Here is a 16,912-nt window from a genome sequence, read left to right on the forward strand (position 1 = left end):
GAGAGCCCCTGAGGCACTGAGATCTCAAACACTGCCTTGGATCCAGGGTTGAGCTCAGAGCTCGGTTCCCTAATCAAGGAATCCCTACTGAGTGTGCCTGAGACCCTACATATGGTGCCATTTAATCCTAACCAGTAAGAAATTTATTACCCGCGTGTATCAAGCGAGAACACCTGCTGGGAAGAGGGTAGTTCAATTTCATTTACTCAAAGTCCTGCAGCTGGTGAGAGGCAGCGTTGGCATGTCCAGGTCCAGTTCCAGAAGTTATATTTAAGGCGTACCAGTCCCTGTGGTAACCTTTTTTAGTAGTACAGAGACAATATGCATCCATTGCGAAAAACATGAAAAAGGAAAACAGACTCAAGAATAAAAGTCAATCACCTGCAATTGCAACCAGTACTTACATCACTCTTAGTTGACATTTTCATACCTTTATCTCACATACAGGCATATTTGTGGAAATGCATGTAATACATATATGTTTACAAAATCAAGCTCACTCTCTGTATTTTGTGCCATTAGCACTTAACACTACATAAGGGTCAGCTTTGACCTTTTATCTTTTTCTAGGATTTTTTTTTTTTATTTCACATGGATTGGCAGCAGCAGAAAAACAGTTGAGACAGACACAAATTCCACGTTCCTTAAAATGCAATCATAGTTCATTAAAACTGCTCAGTGAACTAAAAGATTCAAGCAGTGAGTAAATTTGGTAAAGTGGCTTCCAGCAACCTATTTAGAAGACTCTTTATTTAATGATTTGTCTTTCATTAGGCAAACTGATCTAGGGAGAGGAGGAAAAGGAGGGAAAGAATAAGTAAAAGAGGAGTAGTTTTAAATGCATGTTCGTCAGCGATATAAAGGTGTAATGGAAACAAACCTTGGAGAGTGTAAGCCACATCTTGATTTTGAATGTTCTACTTTTGGTTTTCCCTGTGAAAGCAACTCCAGGACTTGCAGCTGGTAAGAAGGATCTGATGATGGAATGGCCCAATTTCCCCCTTAATTCCATCAATTCTGGCGTTTTAAATCAATGTCAATGTCAACCAAGACCAATGCCAGCCACGACTGCCCATAGAAACAGCAGACAAATGGAGTTCCTGCCATGGCACAGTGGGTTAAGAATGGGACTGCAGTGGCTCAAGTTGCTGCAGAGGTGTGGGTTCGATCCTAGTCCAAGGAGAATTGAGGCCTGTGGCTGAAGGGGGAGGGGGTGGTCATCCAGCTTGAGGTAGTAAGGCAGTGCCCAATGGCCCAAAAGTTTCCTGGAGTAAGGCTAATGATGCCTCTCCACTGCAGAATTCCAACCCTGCTTTCTACAGGAAAAACACGCCTGAGCCATAGCTTCAGTCTCCAGGGCTGCCCAAAGAAGCCTAAGGAAGCAGTGTGTCTGGGCTCAGAAGGTAAAATGTTCCAGGCCTCTTAGGATGTCAAAAAATCAACAAAGGGCAGAATGGTGGGGAACTGGACCATCCTAGACGATATTTGATGCAGAGGTGTGGGTTTGACCCCAGGCCTGGTGCAGTGTGTTAAAGGATCGCAGCACCAGGTCCAGTGGTGGCTCGCAATAAAAACCACAATGAGTGAGCCTTTTAAAATATCAAACATCTGTTGTTTCCTGTCAGATAAGTTATAATTATATGAACCATTTTGGAAAATAACATGTAGTTTGTACCCAAGTGCTGCTATAATTTCAAAAAGTACTTCTTCATGTTTTTGTCATGGCATATATAGCACCTGAAAATATTTGGCACCTAGGATAAAGTTGAGGGTTGAGGAGAGGTTTGTAGCGCATGGTTTTAAAAATCATTACCTTTTAGTAGTATTATTATTATGATAAGTTGATTAATATGATTATTATGATAAAACAGTGTACAGAAAATGGTAAATATTGAATGGCATACAAGAAAATGGTAAATATTGAATGGCATACAATTTCCAGATACAACACTTTCAGAGTTTTGATAAACGAGGGTTTTTAATATCAGTGAGGGTTTTCTAATATCAATGTAGTTATATTATGACTCATTCTTGTTGGTAGAATAAAAAACAAAAACAGAAAACTTGAGTTCACTGAAAAGAACTGAATTCACTGTGCAATACTTCTTTTGAAGCCAGGAACGGTATTATAAGACCATAATTCTTGATGCTTCTTAACATTCCAGAATTAGCCATGTTGCATTCATGTTTCAGAATGAATCCACTTTACCCTGGCAAGATCTGGGGGCTGGGATCCAGCAAAGCCTTGTTGTTTACCAGGATTGATTGTCTTCAACAGAAGAAAAAACTCTGCACTAGCACAAATTTAAAAAGGATGGAGAAAGGGAACATTTCCCAACTCATTTCTGAGACTAAAATTACTCTGACACGAAACCTAAAAGCGATTTTTCAAAAAGAAAAACCACTGGCTAATCTCATTTATGAACAGTAATGCAAATATGCAAGTATTCTAAGTGAAATATTAGGAAATTGAAACCCTATATATATGAAATGATGGGTAGGTAGATGATAGATAGGTAGATAGATAAATAGATAATTAAGACCAAATTGGGTGTATCTTAGGGACAAATTGACCAGTGTAACTCCATGTATAAAAAGTATGAAAGACAAAAAAAGAAAGTATGAAAGACAAAACTCAACAGATATTATAAAACATTCTATGGGAGTTTTCTGGAGGTGAAGTGAGTTAAGGATATGTTGTCATTGCTGTGGAGAGGGCTCAATCCCTGGCCTGGGAAACTTCAGCATACTGACAGCATGGAAAAAAAATTACAAATATTCAGTATTCACTCATGCTAACTTTTTTAATCCACTCATAAGGATCTTGCCATCTACCCCTGGATCCAGCCTCTAAGTTAATCTGTCCAACAAGAATCAAAAGATTTCAGTTATATGTAAAATATCATAGACTTGAAGTCCCGCAGTAATTTCCAGTAACAAAAAGATAACTGGGAGTTCCCATCGTGGCTCAGTGGTTAATGAATCCGACTAGAAACCGTGAGGTTTCAGGTTCCATCCCTGGCCTTGCTCAGTGGGTTAAGGATCAGGCATTGCCGTGAGCTGGGGTGTAGGTTGCAGACATGGCTCAGATTCCGTGTTGCTGTGGCTCTGGCGTAGGCTGGTGGCTACAGCTCCAATTAGACCCCTAGCCTGGGAACCTCCATATGCTACAGGTGCGGCCCTAGAAAAAGACAAAAAACAAAATTTAAAAAAATAATTAATTAAAAAAAAGATAACTGTCTTCACCTTTAGAGTGAGGGGAAGAGGAGAGAGATACTGTGGTACTTCACGCACAGTTGCCTGGTATGTCTGCTTCTCCAAGGAGGTGGCTCTGGTTTTCAATTGGCTCAGAATCTGAGAGCAGTTCTGCTGGCCAATGCTCAGCAGGAAGTAGCACAACCGCTCCCAGAAACAGAGGTTCTGGGCTGTGTTTCCTCCCACACCCCGCCTCTTACAGGGAGATGGTTCCCAAACTTCGCAGAACACAATCCACTTAGTGCTTTTTGGCCCTAAAGTAAACACAAACCACCTGCCAGGGACTTTATTTTATTATTATTATTATTATTATTATTATTTGTCTTTTTAGGGCCACACCTGAGGCACATGGAGATTCCCAGGCTAGGGGTGGAATCCCACAGCCACAGCATCTCAGGATCCAAGAGGAGTCTTCGACCTACACCACAGCTCACGGCAACACTAGATCCTTAACGAACTGAGCGAAGCCAGGGATGGAACCTGCATCCTCTTGGATATTAGTCAGGTTCATTTCTGCTGAGCCACCTCGGGAACTCCTGATGGTAACTTTAAAAGGAGATTCAGATTCAGTCAGTCTGGGGTAGAGCCTGGGATTCTGAGTTTCTAAGAGCTCCCAGGTGATGCCCGCTGTCCTGCTGACTGAATTTTGAGAGGCAAGGTAGACTGCAAATCAGAGCTTACATCTGACCCCACTGGGAGAGAAACGGGGGGGGCGGGGAGGAGGCTTTTCTGTTTTCCATTACCAATCAGGCCCTCTTGTTGGCTGTTGCAGCTGCTCAGGACTTGCTTGTGCAAAGGAGAGAAGGAAAGGTCTTCGCCTGGGGTTGTATGAATGGATGTGTTTTGAGTGTGGCAGTTGGGCATGGGGAGGAGGATAATATTATAAACAAAGCTCTGTACTCTTTCTGCTTTAAATCAGTCAGAAGCATCTTCCACACTGTGGTCCAGAGACAGCAGTCAGACTGCAGTTTCAAATTTCTGAATGACTGTGAGGTTTTAAGGATTCTGGAGAATAGAGTTTCATTTTAGCCAGTGAAAACTGGTTTGTTTGTTTTTTGGTCTTTTTAGGAGCTCACCTGCAGCATTTGGAAGTTGCCAGGCTAGGGTGGAATAGGAGCTGCAGCTGTCTGCCTACTCCCTGGCCAAGCCACATCCATGATATATGCTGCAGTTTGCCTCAACGCCAGATCCTTAACACACTAAGCAAGGCCAGGGGTCAAACCCGCATCTTCATTGAAACTAGTGGGGTTCTTAGCCCTCTGAGCCACAACAGGAACTCCCTGAAGACTTTTTTTTTTTTTCTTTTTCTTTTTAGAGCCTCAGCTGTGGCATATGGAGGTTCCCAGGCTAGGGGTCTAATCTGAGCTATAGCCCGCCGGCCTCCGTCAGAGTCATAGCAACGTCAGATCCAAGCCACATCTGCAACCTACAGCACACCACCAGATCCTTAACCCACTGAATGAGGCCAGGGATGGAACCGCAACCTCATGGTTCCTAGCCGGGTTAGTTTCTGCTGTGCCACAACGGTAACTCCGTTTTGTTTCATGATCTCTAGTGATTAATAATAAATGGATTTTATGAATTGTCACTACCTCCTGCCCTATCCATGTTTTAAATATTTTTCTCTATTTTCTAAAACATCTTTTCACAAACCTCAAGATAACCGTAAACAAGATCAAGAGAGTCTCTATCTTTTCACATCTGTTGGTAGGAAACCAGAAGAGAGTCCATTTATCTGATGCTGACAAGTATGAATCCAAATTAAGTTGCTCCACTCTTGAGAGAGAATCCCTTTTCGCATGTTCCCCCATCCCTTTACTTTTTCCTTCTAGTTTTCTCATTCTAAATCAATAATACAGGTGGAGCAGTGGAGCAGAACATCTCAGTTTCCATCACAAACCATATCCTTTACCAATACGAAGGGATAGTGAGGAGTTTCCGCTTTTGCACAGTGGGTTAAGAATCCCACTGCAGCGGCTTGGGTCGCTGCAGAGGTGGAGGCAAGGGTTCCATCCCCTGCTGGGTACAGTGGGTTAAAAGGATCCAGTGTCGCCATAGCTGCGCATAGGTGACAGCTGCAGTTTGGCTGGGGTTCAATCCCTGGTCCAGGAACTTCCCTAAACCATAAAGTGTAGCAGGTGCAGCCACGGGGTGGGGACGGAGTAGTGAGAGATGAAATCCTAAAGATGGGGAAAGGAGAGAACCAAGGCTTGCTCTCTCTATATATATATGGAGGACACTTGGATAAAAGCGAAACATCTCTGACTGTAGATTTGGTTTGGGAAATTTTTAATACTTTAAAAGTTGTTTTATAATGATGTAAAACAATTCTTAAAATTGAAAGCAAAATGAACAAAAAAGATCCTAAATGTATGACAAGTTGGTATCATAACCACACAAAGAGGAACTACTTCAAGTGACTTTAAGAGGCAGTAATTTTACAATTACTCTCTAGTGGGATAGACCTAGATTTTTAAAAATTGCCCCAAATTACAAGGATCTGGGTTGTCATATTATTGGTGTTGGAATTGTTATTCCGACACGGCTGTGTGTGCACTGTGTTTGTGTTGTCAGAAGTGATTGGGTGATAGAAGGAGATAGAACAGGAAGGAAACTTTTTCATGTGGAGGAAGATTGTCTCTCTGGTTCACACTTCTTCCTATGCTTCCATTCTTCTTTTTTAATTTATTTCTGAGATGTACAACATAATGATTTAATATACTGTGTTATGTATACATAATCAAGTGAACACAGCCATCATCTCACATAGTTGTGTGTGTGTTGAAAACAGTTAAGATCTTCCCTCTTTAAGTTCCCCATTCTTCTGCTGGGTTTAAGATTTTTTCCTTTAATGGTTGCTAGCTGCTTGCTCTTTTTTTTTTTTTTTTGTCTTTTCTAGGGCCACTTCCACTACATATGGAGGTTCCCAGCCTAGGGGCCTAATTGGAGCTGTAGCCACTGGCCTACACCAGAGCCACAGCAACATGGGATCCAAGCCGCGTCTGTAACCTACACCACAGCTCACAGCAACGCAGATCCTTAACTCACTGAGCAAGGCCAGAGATCAAACCCACAACCTCATGGTTCCTAGTCGGATTCATTAACCACTGCGAACTCCTGCTTGCTAATTTTTGATGTGAATGTCTTTTGTTTTTGTTTTTGGTTTTTGGTTTTGTTTTTGTTTTTGTTTTTTGTCTTTTTCTTAGGGCCACACCTGAGGCATACGGAGCTGCAGCTGCTGGCCTACAGCACAGCCACAGCAACGAGGGATCCAAGCCTCTGTGACATACACCACAGCTCGTGGTAAGGCTGGATCTTTAACCCACTGAGCAAGGCCAAAGATCAAACCTGAGTCCTCATGGATCCTAGTCAGATTCGTTTCCGCTGTGCCACGAAGGGAATTCCAAATGTCTTTTGTTTTTTATCATCACCTAAAAATGCTGTGCAATTGTGTCACTAGCCTTATTTTAAACAAACAGATTTGAAATGCAAGTTAATACTTTCAAGTGCATGTCAGAGCAGAACATGGAAGGCAAAAGGTGAGTGTTAAGGAGTTGCATTTCCCCCATTTAACTGAGTTTCTTGCTCTCCTGCTTAACATCTCAATCAAAAAAAAAAAAATCAGTGAAATGATTTACTTTGGGGGTGTGGAGTAAAATATCATTGGAAAAAAAAAAAACTTTCCCACGCGGTGTATAAAATCAGTAAGAAGGAATCTTTTTCTTTTCTTTCTTTCTTTTTTTTCTTTTTTTTTTTTTTTTTTTAGGGCCGCATATGGAGTTCCCAGGCTAGTGGTCAAATAGGAGCTACAGCTGCCAGCTTATGCCACAGCATAGCAACGCAGGGTCCCAAACACATCTTCGATCTACATCACAGCTCTTGGCAATGCCAGATCCTTAATCTGCTGAGCTAGGCCAGGGATCGAACCCAAGTCCTCATGGATACTAGTTGGGTTTGTCACTACTGAGCCACAACGGGCACCCCAATAAGAACACTTGTTATATAATTACTGACCAAATGTGGATGATATAATTCATAAAGCTTTTTAAATGTGCAGAAAATGAAAGGTACAGAAAAGACATGCCCCCCCCCACACACACACACAGACACCCTGGGATCACTGTTTCCCAGGCTCACGACTCCGCCCACCTTCCTGCCTGCTCTGAGAGGTTCTCCAAGTGGGAAAACCCCTTTCACTAGGAGCCCTAGGGCTGCAGAATTCTGCACCTGCTTCCTGCAGGAGAGGAGAAATGGGTTGTCTTTGTATGTGTAGCTCTTTTCATAACACCTGTCAAAAGGCAGGCTCTAAAGGCTTGTTAAATTAATGATTATGCAAAGTTAATAACACTGGAGAGTACATTTTGGTCACAGAAGATGAGCATGAGCGGAGGATGGCTATACACATTGCAATTTTACTGTGGATCCATAGAAGAATATGGAAATCTACTTATAGTAGGGATATTTTTTAAAGCCATGTTTTCATTTATTCTTCATTGGGATTATCCTTTTATCATACAGTATTGATCACGTAACAGTAATAATACCTTTACAAAGACTATTAATTATACTGTCAGAAGTTGTCATCTTACCTATACAATTTTATTAATCATTAAAGCTATTTTTTTGAAATTAGTGGTATTTAATCCCTTCAGATTTTTTTAAAAACTGCAGCTTAGGAAGGTTAAATGATAATTACATATATTTAGCAAAGTATGAAACAGGAATTGGAATCCAGACTACTGTTTTCAATTGACGTATAGTTGACCTAAAATATTGTGTTAGTTTCAGGTGTACAGCACAGTGATTCAGTTATATTTTTCAGATTCTTTCCAATTATAGGTTATTACAAGATTTTGAATATGGTTCCCTGTGCTGTACAGTAGGCCCTTGTTGTTTATATGTTTTATATATGGTAGTGCATATCTGTTAATTCCGTACTCCTAATTTATCTGTTCCCCTTTTCCCTTTGGTAACCATAATTTGGGAGGGGTTTTCTGTGAGTTTGTTTCTATTTTTTAAACTAATTTGTATCTTTTTTTTTTTAGATTCCACATATAAGTGATATCATATGATAGTCATCTTTCTCCATCTGACTTACTTCACATAGTATGATATTCTCTAGGTCCATCCATGCTACTGCAAATGGGTTAAGGGTCTGGTGTTTCTGCAAGCTGTGGTGTAGGCTGGCAGCTGTAGCATATGGAAGAAAAAGAAAAAGAAAAAAAAAATAAAGGACTAAAATGGGAAGTTGAGAGCCCATGTCAAGACTGGAGAATTGGTCAATTACCTTGGTCTGAATCTCCTCTCCAAACAATCCTCCATGGAGACCCAGGTTTCCATCTCAGCTCTGATATAACCTGCACTTTGATTTGGGGTTCAAAAGTGGATTTTCAGTGTGAAGGAGGGGCAAGGGTGGTGACTCAATTCTTAACTTGAACTTTCACTTTCCTAGTGTTGTATTCTCCTGGTAAATAGCTCAATTCAAAGGAATTAAGACAATGTTCAGAAAAATGTCACAGGCAAGAAGCTCACACAGGGTAGGGTACAAAGGCAGAGTCTGCTGAACTCAGGGCTGCAAGCATTCCCTTATAAAGGGAAAAAAAGAAAAAAGAAATCTGAAAACATATAAAGATCTAAAAAGAATTTGAGATATATATATGTATGAATCAATTTGCTGTACACCTGAAATTAACACACTACTGTAAAACAACTATACTTCAATTAAAAAAAATCACCTTTGGCATTCTTCTCTCTCTTCCGCCATATCCCTCCCTCTCCCTGCAAGCATGCCTCTGCTTGGATATTTATGCTCTGTTCCAACATTAGCAGTATGATAAGAGGATTTCTACAACCGAGTTGTCCCCACAGTCTTTTTTTTCCCCCCACAGGTGTGCTAGAACTTTTCATTTCCATCCTTAATACAATCTATCATGAAGAGTTTAAACTATTTCAACCGTGATTGGATTTGTGTTAATATTATCAGATCTTCTGATGCAATAATCTAGTAGAAATAATATCACCACCCAACTTCCTCCTAATAAGACAGCCGAGAAACCAGAAAAGCATTAAAAATCTGCGGACTGGGGTCTTCCGTATCCAAGAGACCCTGTATCTCCTGGAGTCAAACCGATGCGATGGCGCAGCCCTTGCTTGGCTGTGAGCTTGGGGCGTGGGATCCTGCAGGCGAGGCGCAGGGGTTCCCAGAAACCGCCAGCCCTGAGCTCCGCGGGCTCTGCGCCCAGGTAGCTCCCTTTCTGCCCGGCCCTTGCGAGCTCTTCCGGTGTTGCCCAGACTTCAACTGGGAAATGCTTTCCAGGCCCTGCGGGCTCCTGCGCTGAACTCTTGGTGAAATGAACTCTTTGCTAGAGGACTAAGCACCTCGCTGTGGGACGCAGAACCACCTGCCCCAGACCTGACCCCTGAGACCCACCCGGACGCAGAGGCGCCCCCGGCAGAGCCAGCCGCCACCTTCTCACCCAAGCCTCCCTGAGCGGGTGGCACCACTTCTGGAACCAAGTGCGGCCCAGAACGCTTACCGCGGGAACCCCTCAGAGGGTCGTCTGGCTCCTGCCACCACCCCTACGGACACCGCTCCTCCCACAGCAGGTGGCAGCGCAGTGGCCCAAAAGACCCGGGGCTGCCAGGAGCCCAGAGATCTGCTCTGAGCCCCTCAGCTCCGCGGAGAAACGCAGCAACAGCTCTGCGTTTGCTTTACCACGACTGAAATCCTTTGTCTTCGGAGTCCTCAGATAATTTTCCTTTGCCTACTCGATAAAGATGACGAGAAACGAGATGTCGCAGTCCGTCATTCCTTCCGTGAGGCCTGGGTTGGAAGACGAGGCGTACGGGCGGCGGGACCCCCAGTCTCTGGGCTTTGCTGGGCGCAGGAGGGACGCTTTGGTCTCCGGCGCACACGGGGGTGGGGCTTGGGTTCAAGCGCGGCCTCTCCTCCGACTCCCAGACTCCAAGTGGGCCTCCAACGACAGCAGACAGGCCGCCCGCAGCCCAGAGGACGCCACTCTCCGGGCAAGCGCCGCTGCTCTGGGGCTCTGGCCCTTTTTGGCCCCGAGTCCACCTGAGGGGCCCTCTTGGCATCTGCACGCAGCTCTGCCGCAGCCTCCACCGCGTTCTCCTCACCCTCCCCGAACTCACCCAGAAGTTCCGGATTCCTCAGGCCCAGCTGTTCTGGCTCCCTCAGGCTCTAACCAGATCCCAGCAAGATTCCCTTCCCTTCGGATTCTCTGTAACTCCTTTGCCAATGCCTGCCAGCGACCAGGCAAGCTGACCTGCTGCGAGATGGCTGGAGTGGTAGCCAAAAGGATAATGACCTTGAACTAGTGGCCCAGGAATCCAGCCACCCTGCCCTGAGTGGATTGACTGAGAGCCCTCTGATCCCAGAGGGAGCATGACAGAGTGGGTGTGAGAGTTGTGCTAGTTGTCATCTGCTGAGTGTCTTTTCCAAGGTGCCAGACTTCCCACTGGAAAGGGATTTGAACCAGGGTATTCACCCCTTCCTGGGGGTGAAAGCGAGCTCTCTCTTGAGGACAGGGGCTTGCAAGCTGGTAATCACTGTATCAGGCTCAGTAATGGAAAGCACTTTTTTTTTTTTTTTTTTTTTTTTGCCTTTTTTAGGGCCGCACCTCTGGCATATGGAGGTTCCCAGGCTAGGGGTCCAATCAGAGCAACAACTTCTGGTCTACACCACAGCCACTCCAGATCTGAGCCACATCTGCAAACTACAGCACAGTCACGGTAATGGCGGCTCCTCAACCCACTGTGCATGCGAGGCCAGGGATCAAACCCGGAACCTCATGGTTCCTAGTCGGATTCATTTCCCTTGTGCCGCATGGGAGCTCCAAGGGAAAGCACTTTAGAATTCCCCCAAACTAGATGAATCCCAGTACATTTTGACTCCCAGTGTTTCTGAGAAGCTACTGTGAACCTGTCAAATTTCCAGTTATATGAAAATATGTGACACAGAAATGGAATAATAACATACATACCCTTATGTAGCTAGCTTTTTTCATTCCACAGAATGAAATGTCTTAATGTCATTTAGCCACTGGATACATTCCTGTTGGAATTTTAAATTCTTTATTTCAAATTTTCTATCGCTACACTATTCCCAGTTCTTAGTTTTGGTTTTAAGCATGCTGAACTGGTGGATATTTAGGGGAGAGTGGAGGACTTGTCCTTGGTGTGTGTGTGCTGTGTGTCATTTGTAGTTTTGTTTTTTAAGAATATGTGCGTTATAAATTTAATTATGTCTTTATTTTACTGTATCAATGTACTGAATACAGTCCCATTTGCAGTTTAGGAACTGTGTATTACCCTGCAATGTGAAGATCATTGGTGAAATCAATGCACAGTATCTTTTGAATTTGTAAAGAAAAATGAAAGAAACAGGCCCTTGTTTTCATTTCTGCATTTTTTAATTTTTAGGAACATGAACCTCATTTAATAAACTTTTTTTTTTAATTTAGGCAGTATGAATGGTATTTTGCTTTCAATAAAATCGTGTAAGTACATTTTACATGTTTCAGATGAAGTTTAAGTTCCTTACTGACAGAGCCTGGGAGCTAACCCTGTGTTCCTTGCCAAGTGGGCCTCTAGGGGGCAAGTAGCTACAAAGTTTCCTTCTTTGGCAAAGCAAGGAGAAAAGAGCCAGAGAGAGAGTGCCAGAAAGACTCAGTCATTGTGCTTAAAACCTCCTCTTGAGGAGTTCCCATCGTGGCACAGTGGTTAATGAATCCAGCTAGGAACCATGAGGTTGAGGGTTCGATCCCTGGCCTTGCTCAGTGGGTTAAGGATCCAGCATTGCCATGAGCTGTTGTGTAGGTCTCAGACGTGGCTCGGATCCCACATTGCTGTGGCTCTGGCTTAAGCGGGTGGCTACAGCTCGCATTAGACCCCTAGCCTGGGAACCTCCACATGCCGTGGGAGCGGCCCTAGAAAAGGCAAAAAGACAAAAAAAAAACCCTTCTCTTGAAAGTGACACTCCAGGACATTTGATAGCCTACGTGACATCTTCATTTCCTCTGTGAACACTACTGCATGTGCCCTGCTGTTTGATGAGTTGTTTCCAATAATTGGGCTGGAGAATGAGAAGGAAAATCTTTTCCTCCTTAGTGACCCTTAGGTCAGACTAGCATGGACTTCTATTGCGAGGTCTCAAGCAAAGTCAGCCTTTAAATCTGGGTTGTATTGTATGTGGTGAAGGTGGATAACTGGCGATGTGAGAGTCTGCTGTGGGATAGTAGGCAGGTGCAATGTGTCAGGGGCTCACCAGAGGTTAATATGCCAACATTGGAAGCAACAGATGAAATGTACTGTTGACAATCTTAGAAACATACAAATGAATTAAAAATAAGCTAAATTAGATATATAACCTGAGAACATTACAGCAATTGAAGAAATATGGACACAGAAGAATATTACAAATCTGGCTGATGTAAAACACACATGAAAAATAAAATAGTTTCTAATGGGAAGAATTGCAATAGAAGAATTATTCTATTCCAATAATAGAATGCAGGTAAATACATTGAAAAGGATATGAGTTCTGCAAATAACAAAAAAAAAAGAAAGAAAAAAGGAAAAAACCAATGAAAATATGGCACTCTCAATGCATTTGCCCATTAGGTAGGAAAAGCATAGGATATGTGAAGTTTCTCTCTGATTCAGTTCATCTAGTGTAGAAAAAAATAGAAATATTACAATTCTAAGTAGGCATGGGACTCTCCTTTCCCCCACCCCTACCTATTCACTCTTTTATTTGTTTCCCTTCCTGATGTGCTGGCATGAAGACCTGGAATTTCAATCCAGTTCCTCCCCAGGGTAGCTTCGTATTCTGGCAAGGATGAATCACTGGGGAGTCTCAGCTCTAAAATCAATCAGTCTTCTCTGTTCTGCTAAATTATTCGACTTATGGAGTGTAAATTGTCAGCCTTTCCTGGTGAGTAGAAGCCTTCTTCCCCCACCTCTCGGCGCCCCAGCCAATGGAAATGACAGACTAGCACAGGGCTTCTCTCCCCAGGGACCTTCCTCTCCTCCCATCCCCCTCCTTTAACTCAATCACCAAAACCAGTCCCAATGTCCAGAGCTCCTCCCAGAAAGAGGTAGTTTTCTCCTCAATCCCATGAGCCTCCGAGGCAATTTGCAAGGCAAATGAGACTCTGTCCCCACCTACCAGCACAAGCAGCTCTCCCACCCCCACAGCAGACAGACAGTATAAAAGGCGCTCTCAGAACCAGGCTGAATCTTTCACCTCTTGGCTTAGAAAGGCTCCTGGTCTCTGCCTGGTGAGGAGGCTGAAGCCATGGAAGGCCACGCACCCACCCTGGAAGAGCCTCCCTGGAGATGGGCACATCCAGAGCCCCACATGCCCCGGGCCTGAACCGAGAACAGGCCTGGGCCTGGGCTCTGGATAACTTCCCTGCGCTGAGCCGCCCCTCCTGCCAGCGCCCCCAGTTCTGCGAGGACCCGCTCTACTGTGCCTGTGGGAGGCTGCAACACGCTTGCGCCAGACACACGGACCATCCTCCAGTGGAGGTCTGCCCAAAACGCTGCCGAGACCCACGCGTCCGAGAGCCAGTGGCTACTCCTAATCCGGGATGGAGCAGCAGTCCCCTCAAGAAGAGGCCGAAGCCACAGACCTCAAGGCACTGCTGGGCCTGAACAGCCAGGAGATGCCAGCAGCAGCCCAGGCAGATTAGACACGCAGCCAGATCGCCTCCAGGAACCCAGGCCGACAGCCACCCCACACCCCAACCAAGCTGCAGAAAACCCAGGGGAACTTGGCAAGGCAAGGACCACAGCCTGCCACCCGGCCCACACTTCGCCTTCGACCCACGTCCTGGGCTGGAGCCTAAGTCAACTCAGCGGTGACCCTCGTTTGCCTGGCTGGACTGCTCCCCTAGGCCCGCCTTGCTCCCTTGCTGGGGGAAGAGCCTCCAGGTCTCTGGGGTGCAGAACACGCCTCATAGGTCCTTCCTCTCCTGGATTCCTGACAGGTTTTCCAAGGAGCAAATCTCTCTTCAGGAATCCATACTCTCTTAAGGAACTTTCTTGCAGCTGGATTCAGAACTGTCATGCTTCTCTGTCAATTCCAATGTGATTAAAACCAGTTTCCTTATTCTCTGCCTGTGCAATTGATTTGAGTGGGTGGAGTCAGGGTTACAAGCGGTATTTGGGGGGGGGGTGTGGAGGTGGGCTTCTGTGGCTGAAAGGGGAGCTGGGGCCCAGGTCAGGGCTCCATAACATCAAAGCAATCAAAGGGGAACAAGGAGATAGAACTTTGACTAACTTGGTGACCTGTATTAAACTCTTCATTTGTTTTCATGTTGCTAGAGTAGTAACTCCCCAGCACAGCTTGGGAATGAATTCGAAAGGATCTTTGGAAAGGCAATAATATGGCCCTATGCATGAAATGTTTCAGTGTGAATTCTCTTGACCCAGAATTCCACTTCTACAAGCCAGAAATGGCAGTTTAAATAGAAACGTGTGGCTCAGTGGATATGAATCTGACAAGCATCCAGGAGGAAGCTGGTTCACTTAATGGCTTCACTCAGAGTCAAGATCCAGCATTGCTGTGAGCTGTGCTGTATGTCACAGATGTGGCTCTGATCTGGTGTTGCTGTGTCTGTGGCATAGGCCAGAGGCTACAGTTCTGATTTGACCCCTAGCCTGGGAAGCTCCATGTGCAACGGGTGCGGGCCTAAAAAGACAAAAATAAATAAATACCTAAATAAATACATAAATACATAAATAAAATAAAGTGAAAAGTGAAGAGAAATGTGCTTGGGAGTTCCCGTTGTGGTGCAGTAGAAACGAATCCAACTGGTATCCATGAGGATGCAGGTTCAATCCCTGTCCTCCCTCCGTGGGTTAAGGATCCAGCGTTGCCATGAACTGTGGTGCAGTAGGTCTGAGGCAGCTCAGATCCAGTGTTGCTGTGGCTGTGATGTGGGCCAGCGGCTACAGCTCCGATTCGACCCCTAGCCTGGGAACCTCCATATGCCGCGGGTGCGGCCCTAAAAAGACAACGCAGAAACAAACACACACACAGAAAGTGTCAGGCACTTAGGAAACTTTTCACAAAAGGGTAACCTTCCAAATAGCTTGTCTTGTCGGAGCCTCTGTACCTACCCTTCTAAAACAAACACGCACGATATATATATAGTTCTAAAACAAACACCTATAAACGGAATAAAATTCATCAACTCCTAAAAAATCAATCAAACAGGCAAACAACAACAACAACAATTAACCCTATCAAGGCGGCAAAACTGATTCACCTTCAGCCAACTCCACCCAAGAAGATTGGATTTGCCCAGAACCTCCTCACGTCCCCGCTTCCTAAAGCTATTTGCAACCTGAGAAAATGGCACCGCCCACCCTCACACCCTCTGATTGGATCCCCAAGGGCCAGGCAAAGTATAAATTCGCCAGGTAAGGACCCCTTAAACATTTCCTCCTCTCTCTGCGCAAAGCCATGGAGCAGACGGTTCCCCGCTGCGTGCGCGAGCCCTGGGATTCCGCCGAGGACTCCCAGGAACCAGAGGCGCTGCAAATCTTGAGCTCGGGGGACCCCGGAGGCTGGCGGCTCCCTCTGTATCCTAGTCTGGGCCAGCTCTCCTGGGACGACCAGGACGTCAGTCGGGAACTCCTCTCGACCCCCTGCGGGCTGCTGCGCCCATTCTGCCCGAAGCACGGACCCCGAGCTCAGAGCGCCTGCAGGCCGAGCGCCGAGCCGCTGGCCCCGCACACGCCCACGACGCCCGGGACCCGCCGCCAGCCACAGGCGCCCCGGGGAGAAGCGGCCGCCGCCCGCCCCCAGCGCTTCCCTGGGCGAGTCTTCTGGCGCCCAGGGCCCAGCAGCTGGAAGCCGAGACCTCTGACCGCGGGGACCCGACCAGAGGAGCATCGCCCTCCTCTTGGCCTGGGAAGGCACCACCCGACGTCGCAACGCTGGTGGCGGCGGATCTCCCTGAAGTGGCTGGCAAACCCCCTGGGCTGCCTCGCCCACTGCCTTTAGGTCCTGGAGACCCTTCATCCCTTCATCGGAAGATCTCCTAGGACTGATGTTATTACAAAGACACCTCTCCGGTTTCCCAAGCATGTAACAGTTCGTCTTCATTAGACCTTTGTGGATTTTTCTGTCCCTCACCTAATAAATGACACGAAATCCCAACAACTCTCTCTTTCCCTGTGTTCCTGCTTTGGATTTGGGGGAGGGATCTGGGGACAGGGATCAGATGGCCAGTGCCAGTTGGGACCCTCAGTGTCTTGATCTCCTGGGCACAGCGGGGTGGCCAGGGATCTGGCAAAGCCAGGGTCAACCTGGGTCACATGTGCTGGGTGCTAGAAATTCAGCAAAAAGCAGCCCTGGGAATTCCACTTCCCTGGAGAAAAGCTCCTGCTCCCTGGCACTGGCCCTTTCCCCTTCCGGTCCCTCTGCGGGGGCCAAAAGCTCTTCTCTTGGTACTCCTCAACCTTAGGAGGGGTATCACTTTTGATAAACATCAATAACTCCCTTTTGAAATAATGCCTGGGCAGCCCATGCATGTAGCCGAAGCTGTGTATGAAGCAGGGATTCTCAAAGGCAATAAGTAGTTTACATTATTGTCAGGGACCCATCCAAGCACTTAAAGAAAAC

At 45.7% G+C, this 16,912-nt stretch overlaps 1 protein-coding gene across 1 annotated transcript; it reads left to right on the top strand.

Annotated features, from left to right (window-relative positions):
- LOC110257336 (annexin-2 receptor-like) lies at positions 15,749-16,291 on the top strand. The gene has a single exon (XM_021077100.1). It carries the CDS (start codon positions 15,749-15,751, stop codon positions 16,289-16,291), a length of 543 nt encoding a protein of 180 aa, XP_020932759.1.

The sequence above is a fragment of the Sus scrofa genome, chromosome 16, assembly GCF_000003025.6.
Source record: "Sus scrofa isolate TJ Tabasco breed Duroc chromosome 16, Sscrofa11.1, whole genome shotgun sequence".
NCBI classification, from domain to species: Eukaryota; Metazoa; Chordata; class Mammalia; order Artiodactyla; family Suidae; genus Sus; species Sus scrofa.